Consider the following 12,690-nt stretch of genomic DNA (forward strand, 5'->3'; position numbering starts at 1 on the left):
TTTCCGCTGATGGGTGAGTGTCGAACCAGTGGACACAGATTAAAAATACGTGGTAGACCATTTAGGACAGAGATGAGGAGAAACTTCTTCACCCAGAGAGTAGTGGCTGTGTGGAATGCTCTGCCCCAGAGGGCAGTGGAGGGCCAGTCTCTGGATTCATTTAAGAAAAAGTTGGATACAGCTCTCAAGGATTGTGGAATCAAGGGTTATGGAGATAAGGCAGGAACAGGATACTGATTAAGGATGATCAGCCATGATCATATTGAATGGTGGTGCAGGCTCGAAGGGCAGAATGGCCTACTCCTGCACCTATTACCTATTGTCTATTGTCTATTAGTACTTTCTCTGTTTTAAACTCTCTTAATTCAGTGGGATGGAGAAGATGCCAGAGCAAACCTGCAACTGTCTTTTGTGTGCAAACACCCGGTGCAGGCTCGAAGGGCAGAATGGCCTACTCCTGCACCTATTACCTATTGTCTATTGTCTATTAGTACTTTCTCTGTTTTAAACTCTCTTAATTCAGTGGGATGGAGAAGATGCCAGAGCAAACCTGCAACTGTCTTTTGTGTGCAAACACCCAGCTAAATAAAACAAAATAAACTTCTATCTTACTTTTTTGATTCCATAACTGCTGTCTCGCACTCTCTCCAAAATACCTGTGTCCATGATGGAACCCCCATGTTTAAAAATATCCTCTCAGCTTTTCTCCTCAAAGCTATATATGCAATTTAAATCTTTTACTGAAGGAAGGATAGACCTCTTGCTCTGTAACAAACTGAAAGGTGACCCCCCTGACTTATTAATTTCACACCTCTATCCCTGAGCTTTAAACAAACATTGGCTCGTTCACTTCCATCATAAAAGCAGGAAGTGCTGAAGCAACTCAGCAGGTCCGGCAGCCTGTTGTTGTGTGATTTTTAACTTTGTCCACCCCAGTCCAACACTGGCACCTCCACAGCATGTGTAAAGACAGAAGCAGCATTAACATTGAAGTTGAAAAGAATCAAACTGGACACAAATCATGAACTGTGAAACAGGAAACATCAATCCACAAATGCTACCAAAACTGCTGAGTTTCAACAGCAGCTCTTGTTTTTATTTCAGAGTTCCAGCATCCACAGAATTTTTGCTTTTATTTATAATTTTGCTTTTTACTGTCACGAAACTTCACATCAGAGTTACAACCAGTTTCTCAAATAGTTTACCCCATTTATCTAGTTAACACCAATTCATAAAATAAAGTTATATCCAAAACAAATACACATTTATATGTTTCCTTAAACGAGGAAAGAAACTGCATACACTATTTGAGATGTGGTCTCACCAATGTCCTGTATAACTGAAGCATAACAATCTTACCTTCATATTCAATTCCCCTCATAATACAAGTTAATATCCCATAAACCTTCTAGATTATGTGCTGTACCTGCAAACTAATATTTTGTGAATCATGCGCTAGACTTAAATTAAATCCCTCTTCAACTCAGAATTCTGCGTTTGTTGACATTTAAGTAATGCACTACAGTTTTATTCTTCCTGCCAAAGTGAACAACTTCATATTTTCCCTCATTATACTCCATCTACCAGATTTTTTTCACTTAATATATTTATATTTCTTTATAATTTCCTGACATCTTTTACACAAAATACTTTAGTGCCCATCTTGGTGTTAACTGTGAATTCAGCTACCATGGCTTTATGTCTGAGTTCCTGAAGCTGTGAAAGGTGATAAAGTCCCTGGTGCTGGCTGGAATGGACATTGAGTCATAGAGATGTACAGCACAGTAACAGACCCTTTAGTCCAACTCGTCCATACCGACCAAATATATTAAATTAATCTAGTCCCATTTGCCAACACTTGACCCATATGGCTCTAAACCCTTCCTATTCAGGTATCCATACATCGTACCAGCTTCCACCACTTACTCTGGCAGCTCATTCTATATATACACCACCCTCTACATGAAAAAAGTTGCCCCTTAGGTCCCTTATAGATCTTTCCCCTCTCACTCTAAACCCTTCATGGTTCTGGACTACCCCACCAACCCCAGGGAAAAGACCTTGTTTATTAACCTTATCCATGATTTTAGAAACCTCTATACGGTCACCCCTCAGCCTCCAACGTGACAGGGAAAACAGCAGCAGCCTTTTCAGCCTCTCCCTATAAACCTCCAAACCCGGCAATATCCGTCGAAATCTTTTCTGAACTTTTCAAGTTTCACAATATCCTTGCTAAAGGAGGGAGACCAGAATTGCATGCAATATTCCAAAAGTGGCTTGATCACTGTCCTGTACAGCCACAACATGACCTCCCAACTCCTACTCAATGCTCTGACCAGTAAAGGCAAGTTTACCAAACGCCTTCTTCAGTATCCTATCTACCTGAGACTCCACTTTCCGCGGACCTCCAAGGTCCCTTTGTTCAGTAACACTCCCTAGGACCTTACCATTAAGTGTATGAGTCCTGCCCTGATTTGCCTTTCCAAAGTGCAGGACCTCACATTTATCTAAATTAAACTCCATCTGCCATTCCTCAGCCCATTGGCCCATCTGATCAAGATCCCATTGCACTCTACGGTACTCTTCTTCACTGTCCACTACATCTCCAATTTTGGTGTTACCTACAAACGTACTAACTATACCTCCCATGTTCATATCTAAATCATTTATATAAATGACAAAAAGCAGTGGACCCAGCACCAATTCTTGTGGCACACCACTGATCACAAGCCTCCAGTCTGAAAAGTAACCCTCCACCACCAGCCTCTGTCTTCTCCCTGTATTCCATGCTTTTTAACTTTGATAACCAGTCTACCATGAGGACCTTATCAAAGGCCTTGCTGAAGTCCATATAGATTACATCCACCACCTCTTCCCTCATCAATTCTCTTTGTTACTTCTTCAAAAAAGCTCCATCATGTTAGTGAGCCATGATTTCCCAAGCACAAAGAGAAAGTGAGGACTGGAGATGCTGGAGAGTCAGAATTGAAGAGAGTAACACTGGAAAAGCACAACAGGTCAGGCAGCATCTGAGTAACAAAAGGGTCAACGTTTAGAGCAAAAGCCCTTCAACATTCTTGATGAAAAGCTTATACCCAAACGTCGACTCTCCTGCTCCTCGGATGTTGCCTCACCTGCTGTGTTTTTCCAGCATAACCCTTTTTGACTGTTTTCAAATACATGTAAATCCTGTCCCTCAGGATTGCCTCCAACAACTTGCCCACCACCAATGTCAGGCTCATCGGTCTATGGTTTCCTGGCCTTTCCTTACCACCTTTCTTATATAGTGGCACCATGTTAGCCAACTTCCAATCTTCCGGCACCGAACCTGTGACTATCGATGATACAAATATTTCAGCAAAAGCCCCAGCAATCACTTCCCAAGCTTCCCACAATTTTCTAGGGTACAACTGATCAGGTCTTGGGCCTTTATATGTTTTAAGACATCCAGCTCCTCCTCCTCCTCTGTAAAATGGACATTTCTTAAGGGATTATCCTCAATCTGTATTTCTGATTAAGCATTCTGCTTTCATTCATTCAGACAAGTTCAATTGTTTAGACACATTTCTGACAGTGCATCAGAAATAAAAATGACGGAATAACCCACTGTTCCCAGGAGAGCTCAGTGTTAGCTTTTGTGAGGTTTTTGAGCTTTCAAACCCCTCCACGGCCTCGTCCTTCTGGGCTCCTTTTCAAACATCCCTCTCCTTGTTGTAAAATGAATGAAGAAAATATCCTGTAGATTTCTACACACTGCACTAATCATGAAGCCAATGTTCCATCCTGAAATAAAACTGCTTCCATTGAGCACGCCATCTTTTTCTAAACGATTGCTTAACTAAAACTCTGAAAAATATGCAATGTACAATCATAAGCACAAGCACGTCAGTTGTGGCTATTAGTTTATGCTTGAGACACCAATAACCGATCCTCTCCAGTCTTCCTCCTTATGCTTGTGGACTGGAGGATCTAAGCTGTGAAGAAAGATCAGATAGATAGGGGTTATTTTCCTTCGAGTAGTGAAGATTGAAACAGCACCTGGTACAGCTGTATTAAAGATTATGAGGGTCATAGATAGGAAGGTGCTTTTTCTATAAGTAGAGGGACAAATAAACAGAGGGCACACAGTATTAAGGTATGAGGTAGAAGGCGAAGAAAAAAGTTAAGGAGAAATGTTTATCCCTCAAAGGTTAGTGAGAGTCTGGAACTCACAACTGGAAGTGGTGGTTGAATTGGAAACTCTTGTAAAATTAAAGCAGTATTTAGATATTCACTTGTGTTGCAAAAAGTGTAGTGCTGGAAAAGAACTTAGTGAACCAGGTGGGTTTTTCTGACAATTGACAATGGATTCATGGTCATCATTAGATTCTTAATTCCAGATTTTTATTGAACTCAAATTCTACCACCTCCTATGGTGGGATTGGAACCCAGGTCCTCAGAATATTACCTGCATTTCTGGATTAACAGGCCATCACATCCCCATCACTTCACAAATGTGTGCAAGGGCTGGATGACTGACAAACATTTGTAGCACTGAAAGAAGATTTTAGGAGTCTGTGGAGCCCTTCTCACACAACTCAGACCTGAGCAGTAGGAATGAGTCAGTGGTTCATGAGGCTCGATGAATGATTGAAGCTCTCATCACACTTGGAGCCACTCACATTTCTTCCCAGCCTCACCGTAACTGATCACTCACAGCCAAATTTTCAAAAAGTTTGGTTCTGATGCTCCATACCACTGATCAGTTTCAGACCTGATGATATGTCAAAGCTCCCCTGACCTGACCGATTTCCAGATGATGGTTTCACTGCCCAACCTGCTCTCCACCCATACTGCCCAAACTACTGAGATTTTCCCACAATTTCTGTTTTTGTTTCTGATTTCCAGCATTTGCAGTTCTTTCAGTTTATTTGTTTAGAGGTAGGGTGGGTACGGGGCCTAAGAACTGAGGCTGAAGGGACATCTCTGCACCTGAATACAAACATTTCTATGCTGCCAATTCGAGTTTATTACTCCATCACACCTTACAATCAGTCAATCCCCTCACTAGGAGACTACTTCAGAGTGAAGGTCAGTGGATGGTGAATCATGAGGGGAATCACACTGCTCTGACTGATTACCTGGTCACCTTTCTGGCCTTTCACATGACAACAATAAACAATAATTTATCTTTATATAACATTATTCCATGATGCTTCACAAGAGTATTGACAAATATTGGGTTCATGCTCTGGAAACACTGACTGCCACACCTCCTACATTGGTAGCATACGTCAAAATAATATAATAGGCTACAAATTTAGTGGTCATGAAAGACTCTACATCAATGCACGTCTTGCTTTTTCCTTTATTCTATAGATACACAGCTCCAGTCAAACAGTTCAGCAGGATCTCTCAGCTGGATCTTCTCACACAGCATAAGGGACATTTCCACCCCTGACTGCCCACAGGATAGTCAGACTGCCTGAAGATTGGTGTGGATATTATGGGATACAATTTGTATAAAAGCTGCTCCTTCACTCACCATCTCCTCACTTGGTTTTCAGTCCCTATAGGAAGTGAACCAGCTCTGGAAGAGGAAGAGGAGACAATGAGCAGAGTGGGTGAGCTCTCTGAATGACATCTTTCACTTCCGTTTCCCCGGCCCCCAACGCCTCATCTTCACCATGGATATCCAATCCCTCTACACCTCCATCCTCCATGACCAGGGCCTCCAAGCCCTCCGTTTTTTCCTCTCCAGACGTTCCCAACAGTACCCCTCCACCGACACACTCAATCGTTTGGCCAAACTGGTCCTCACCCTTAACAATTTCTCCTTTGAATCCTCCCAATTCCTCCAGACCAAAGGGGTAGCCATGGGCACACACATGGGCCCCAGCTATGCCTGTCTGTTTGTTGGCTACGTAGAGCAGTTGATCTTCCGTAATTACACCGGCACCACTCCCCACCTCTTCCTCCCCGACATTGATGACTTCATTGGCGCCACCTCGTGCACCCGCGAGGAGGTTGAGCAATTCATCAACTCCACCAACACATTCCACCCTGACCTTAAATTTACCTGGACCATCTCTGACACCTCCCTCCCCTTCCTGGACCTCTCCATCTCCATCAGTGACGACCGACTTGACACTGACATCTTCTACAAACCCACCAACTCCCACAGCTACCTGGATTACACACCTCTTCCCACCCTACCTCTTGCAAAAATGCCATCCCGTATTCCCAAATCCTCCGCCTCCGCCGTATCTGCTCCCAGGAGGACCAGTTCCAACACAGAACACACCAGATGGCCTCCTTCTTCAGAGACCGCAATTTCCCTTCCCACGTGGTTAAAGATGCCCTCCAAAGCATCTCGTCCACATCCCGCACCTCCGCCCTCAGACCCGACCCCTCCAACCGTAACAAGGACAGAACACCCCTGGTGCTCACCTTCTACTCTACCAACCTTTGCATAAACCAAATCATCCACCGACATTTCTGCCACATCCAAACGGACCCCACCACCAGGGATATATTTCCCTCACCACCACTTTCCGCCTTCCGCAAAGATCGTTCCCTCCGTGACTACCTGGTCAGGGTCCACGCCCCCCTATGACCCACCCTCCCATCCTGGCACTTTCCCCTGCCACCGCAGGAACTGTAAAACCTGTGCCCACACCTCCTCCTTCACCTCTATCCAAGGCCCTAAAGGAGCCTTCCACATCCATCAAAGTTTTACCTGCACATCCACTAATATCATTTATTGTATCCGTTGCTCCCAATGCGGTCTCTTCTACATCGGGGAGACTGGGCACCTCCTAGCAGAGCGCTTCAGGGAACATCTCCAAGACACCCGCACCAATCAACCAAACCACCCCGTGGCCCAACATTTCAACTCCCCCTCCCACTCTGCCGAGGACATGGAGGTGCTGGACCTCCTCCACCGCCGCTCCCTCACCACCAGACGCATGGAAGAAGAACGTCTCATCCTCCCCCTTGGAACACTTCAACCCCAGGGCATCAATGTGGACTTTAACAGCTTCCTCATTTCCCCTTCCCACACCTCACCCTAGTTTCTAACCTCCAGCTCAGCACTGTCTCCTTGACTTGTCCGACCTGCCTAGCTCCTTTTCCACTTATCCACTCCACCCTCTCCTCCCTGACCTATCACCTTCATCTCCTCCCCCACTGATCTATTGTACTCTATGCTACTCTCTCCCCACCCCCACCCTCCTCTGGCTTATCTCTCCACGCTTCAGGCTCTCTGCCTTTATTCCTGATGAAGGGCTTTTGCCCGAAACGTCGATTTTGCCAGTCCTCGGATTCCGCCTGTCCTCGGATGCTGCCTGAACTGCTGTGCTCTTCCAGCACCACTGATCCAGAATCTTTCACAGTCAATCGAGGACAGGATTATTTGATCCGAAAGAGCTGTAGATGCTGTAAATCAGAAACAAAAACAGAGATTGATGGAAAAGCTCAGCAGGTCTGGCAGCATTTGAGAAGAGAAATCAGAGTTAATGCTTCAGATCCAGTGACTCTTCCTCAGAACTAGGAAAATGTTAGTTATTTTTCAGAAGATATGGTGGGTGGAGGGGGTGAAGGAGTAAATGATAGGTGAGGATAGAGCCCAAAGAGAGAGAATACAATTGGACAGACGATGGAGTGGTTAATGATCTGGCTAGGAGGATGAATAATTGTGTATGGAGACTGTTAGTGACTAACAATGGGTTGTGTGTAATAGCAGACTATGAAGGCCTAGATTGTGTTTGGGAGCTAGGACGTAGGAAAGTTCAAGCCTTAAAAAATTGCTAAAATGTTGCAGGGTCCCCAAGCTATCTGTGGTGGAGTTTGCACATTCTCCCCATGACTGCGTGAGTTTCCTCCGGGTGCTGCTGTTTCCTCCCAGATGAATTAGCTATACTAAGTTGCCTATAGTGTTCAGGGATGTGTAGGTTAGGTGCATTAGTCAGGGGTAAATGTAGAGTAATAGGGTAGTGTAGTGGCTTGGGTGGGATGTTCTTCGGAGGATCAGTGTGGACTTGTGGACAGTGTGGACTAAATGGGTAGGCGTTACACCTTTGGTGTTTGCAGGAGAAGGTGCTGTGGGGGCTATGGTTTCGGGAGTGAAGGAAGAGTGGACCAGGGTGCCCAGGAGGGAACAGTCTGCGGAAAGTTGACAAGGGAAGGGAGAGAAATGGCGGCTGCTGATCCTCTGGATGTGAACACTGGTGGGATAAGAACAAACAAAGAACAAAAAAAATTTACAGACCAGGAACAGGCCCTTCGGCCCTCCAAGCCCATGCTGATCCAAATCCACTGTCTGAACCTATCACCCAATTCCGAAGGATCTGTATCCCTCTTCTCCCCACCTACTCATGCAACTGTCCCGACGCACCTTAAATTAATTAACTGCTTACCTCTACTACCTCTGCTGGCAACACGTTCCAGGTATTTACCACCCTCTGTGTAAAGTACTTTCTGTGTGTATTCCTCCTTAAACTTTTCTCCTCTCACCTTGAACGCATGACATCTTGTTATTGAATCCTTCACCGTGGGAAAAAGCTTATCTCTATCCACCCTGTCTATACCCTTCATAATTTGTAGACCTCAGTCAGGTCCCCCCTCAATCTCCTTTTTTCTAATTAAAACAATTCTAATCTACTCAACCTCTCTTCACAGCTAGCACCTTCCATACCAGGCAACATCCTTGTAAACCTTCTCCTCACCCTCTCCAAATCGTCCACATCCTTTTGGAAATGTGGTGACCAGAACTGTACACAGTATTCCAAATGCGGCCGAACCAAAGTTCTGTACAATTTTAAATAGACCTGCCAGCTCTTATACTCAATACCCCGTCCAATGAAGGCAAGCACACTATATGTCTTCTTGACTACCCTATCCACCTGTGCAGCAACATTCAGGGTACAATGGACGTGAACTCCCAGATCTCTCTGCTCATTGACTTTTTCCAAGGCTCTTCCGTTTACAGTATAGTTCGTTCGAGAATTAGACATCCCAAAATGCATCACCTTGTATTTGCTTGTATTGAACTCCATCTGCCGGAGATCCAAGATGGTGGGGACTCAGCAAGTCTGAGTCTATAGTGCTCCTCCCAAGACCTAGGCAAAGTGGGCCACCCTCCTCCACCACACTCACCAAATCAATTAAAAATAGTTTTTGCTTAATGTAATTAGTGGTTTAGTACTAAATTTAAACAGTTCAGTCTCCTGTAAAAAATGACTAGGGGGAAAGGAGCCCGTAGTTCTCAGCAGGCAGGAGCCCCTTCCCCAACCTTCCAAGCTGCAGCAGAGGCATCCGCAGCCGCCCCGGGGGACTTACCTACAGTGGGGAACCTCACGGAAATAATCTCCAAATTCGATGCAAAGATTGATGCTTTCATTGAAGAGTCCCGAAGTTGATAGAATTCATTCTCGGCCGCGCTACAAAAGCACAGCCGAGACAGCGAAGAAATTGAGCTAAAGACCGCAACCTCCGAGGCCATTGCAGAAATGGCCGTGAATCGGGTCCGGACTCTCGAGCAGCAAGTCCAGACCTCAGAACTCCATCTGCCACTTCTCTGACCAACTCTTAAATCTATCTATATTCTCCTGTATTCTTTTGACAGCCCCCTGTGCTTTCTGCTACTCCACCGATATTTGTGTCATCTGCAAACTTACTGATCAGACCACCAATGCCTTCTTCCAGATCATATATGTATATCACAAACAGCAGTGGCCCCAGCACTGATCCCTTCAGAACACCATTGGTCACCTTTCTCCAGTTTGAGAAACTTCCTTCCAACTACTACTGTCTGTCTCCTGTTACTCAACCAGTTCTTTATCTACCTAGCTCGAACACCCTGCACACCATGTGACTTCACTTTCTCCATTAGTTTACCATGGGGAACCTTATCAAATGCCTTACTGAAGTCCATGTATATGACATTTACAGCCCTTCCTTCGTCTATCAACTTGGTCACTTCCTCAAAGAACTCTATTAAGGTGGTAAGGCAGTAAGATAGTAGGTCAGGGAAGGAGAATCCTATTGTTGTTGCAGGAGGAAAGAAACAGTGAGTGCCCAAGTGTGGGAGATGGGTCAGACTTGGCTGAAGGTCCTTTAACAATGGTGCAGGGGAATCCTCAGTTGAGGAAGAAGGTGGACATTTCAGAGGCTCCCTTTTCTAATTTATCAACTGATTTCTGTTCACAGATGATGCCAGACTTGCTGAGTTTTTCCAGCAATTTGTTTTTTTCTTAATTTTGCTTTTCTTTATTTTATCCAGGCACCAGGTCACCCTTTTATTTGCATGTGTATAGTACTTGACACTGATCCAGCTCTCACAGTGAACAGGACCTCTGATATTCCTGTTTATATTGTTTTCAACCCTGAGTATGAGAACGTCTGACACTCCTGTTTTTATTTTTTGTGTGTGCAGGTGTGAGATACAGTCAAAAACAACAAGTGCATAAACCTTTATTCATTTTCCACCACCAGGAAGAAAGGAAACACCCGATTGACCAGTGACACGCAGTGCCCTTGTGTGATCAGAAAGTGGAAAGGGAGGGCAGGGACTAAATTAAAATAGAGTCAGAGGGGGAAATAAAACACTCCATATGGTGCGGTACCCACCTCTCCCTGAAAACCTCGACGGTGTTGGTAGACACCGCATGCTCCTTCTCTTGGGTCACCTGGGCACGAATGGAATCATGGAGGTGGGGTATGCAATCAGCCATATAATAAACCCCTCCAATGCCCACTGCCTGGACCTGTTTAGGGGCAGGCCCATGAGGAGATCCTCTGACCTGCCCTCGGCTGGTAATTTTTGTTTTGGTGTGTGCAGGATTATTTAATCCCATCAACAATAAAGATGTCAATCAGTGAGTTGACCAATCAGAAAGGGATCATTGATTCAGCCCTGTCTCAAATACATATCTGTAAAAAAAATGAGCCAGAAGTCATACCACTCCAGGTTATTGTCCAACAGATTTATTTAAAATCACAAGTTTGCAGGGCGCTTCTCCTTCGTCATGTGCCTGCATCTACTCCAGAGAATGCTGGAGAAACTCAGCAGGTCTGCCCTGAACGTTCATCCCGCGCTCGAAACAATCACTCTTGTTTTTTCCCCCCTTACCCCAGAGTGGGCCAGAGCCTGTGGCTTTCCCCCAGCACTCCGCATTGGCTGCACGTGCTCAGAGACAGCAGAATGGAATCGCGGACATTCAGCCCGCGGCGCCTGACGGCAGTTGTCGTCCTGCCGCGCGCTGCACCAGTTTGAATCCGAGGACGCGCGAGCCCGAGCCCGAGCCCGAGCGGCCGTTAGGTGGCGCCGCCAGAATTGGAGGTGCGCACCTGTAAATGGCAGCCGCTTCACCCTCTTCAATGTCGTGCATTCTGTAGCCTCCAGTGCACGTTTTCTGTCATACTTGTCTACTGTGAGAAAGACTGATCCAGTTCGTTTGACACCATCGCTAAAATAAGTTCTGCTTCTGAGAGATGAGCCTCAGGTAAGTTGTCCTCAGACAAAACTACAGAAAGAAACGTTTTTGAATCACAGAAATCTAACTTTAATGAACGCATTCAAAATGTTGCAGTGTAATTAGTCAGTTCGCTCTGAGGACACACTCTCTTCCACACATCCCGAGTTTCCTGTTAAACATTCCCGTGGGGAAAATGCACGAATGAGTCCAGGAGTCAATTTGCAATACATTTGGGAAATTGTATCTAATGTTAATACTGACGCTATTGGTGATCCTCATAGTACACTTTTGTCAAAATTCTTCGAAAGCAAATTTCACCAAGATGTAATAGTTTCTGTGGTCTAAAAGAATCTGGCTTTGCTCATAGCCACACCAGGCAAGGATATCCAAACAACACAACTCAACTACAGCTACACAAGAGTTTAATAACTTACAAAATAAAAATACATCATATTCTGGGGTAGTATAGCTACGTCTGTCCTTGGCAACATCCATTGTGCAATGTTCCCTCCATTTAAAGTTTTTCATTCACTTTAACACATGTAGCAATTAACTATTTAATGTAGTCATTTAATTTAGAGGTGCTGGTGTTGGACTGGAATGAACAAAGTTAAAAATCACACCACCAGGTTATAGCCCAACCACCTGATGAAGGAGCAGTGCTCCAAAAGCTAGTGCTTCCAAATAAACTTGTTGGACTATAACCTGGTGTTATGTGATTTTTAACTATTTAATAAACATCCTGAATCATCATCAGCAACAATATTATAAATTGCTTTAACCTAAAGGCTACAACCATGTTTTATTATCTTGCTTTCATTAAGCTTGAGGGAATTGTTATCATACCATTTCATTAAACAGAGTTCCTGCCGTTATTCCTGAGACAGACCATGTGTTCCATGTTAGCTTCAAGATCATTATGACTCTTACTCTGACTAGCAATCATTCATGTTGAGGATGAAAAGTAAAAGTGACAGTACAAGGCCCTGAGATCTAATGTTCATCATCAGAAGCTCCAAGTAATCTGATGTTGATAGGTAAATAGTGAATGGAATATAATATATAGTTATTGAGTGTTTCTTCATGGATTTTAACAATATTAAAACAACTGGTCAGTAATCATTCAGCTCAGCGCAATGCAGACTTCTGGAATTCATTCATAGGACGTGGATGTCACTGGCTGGACCAGCATTTATTAGCCACTAAATAAAAGCCAAAAGAACTGTGGATCCTA

The 12,690-nt window shown here is 44.5% G+C and overlaps 2 protein-coding genes across 2 annotated transcripts in view; one reads left to right on the top strand and one right to left on the bottom strand.

Moving 5' to 3' along the window:
* Nucleotides 1–12,690, bottom strand: part of LOC122541193 (zinc finger protein 184-like) — a 143,634-nt gene that overhangs the window by 90,810 nt on the left and 40,134 nt on the right. Inside the window, exon 4 of the mRNA XM_043677820.1 lies at nucleotides 11,111–11,465. Coding sequence (XP_043533755.1) covers nucleotides 11,111–11,465 — 355 coding nt within the window. The remainder of the gene's footprint in view (nucleotides 1–11,110; nucleotides 11,466–12,690) is intronic.
* Nucleotides 11,277–12,690, top strand: part of LOC122541628 (zinc finger protein 271-like) — a 46,136-nt gene continuing 44,722 nt past the window's right edge. Inside the window, exon 1 of the mRNA XM_043678542.1 lies at nucleotides 11,277–11,483. The gene's annotated coding sequence lies outside the window, so the exon portion shown is untranslated. The remainder of the gene's footprint in view (nucleotides 11,484–12,690) is intronic.

This window comes from Chiloscyllium plagiosum, chromosome 37, assembly GCF_004010195.1.
Source record: "Chiloscyllium plagiosum isolate BGI_BamShark_2017 chromosome 37, ASM401019v2, whole genome shotgun sequence".
In the NCBI taxonomy this organism is placed as follows: domain Eukaryota; kingdom Metazoa; phylum Chordata; class Chondrichthyes; order Orectolobiformes; family Hemiscylliidae; genus Chiloscyllium; species Chiloscyllium plagiosum.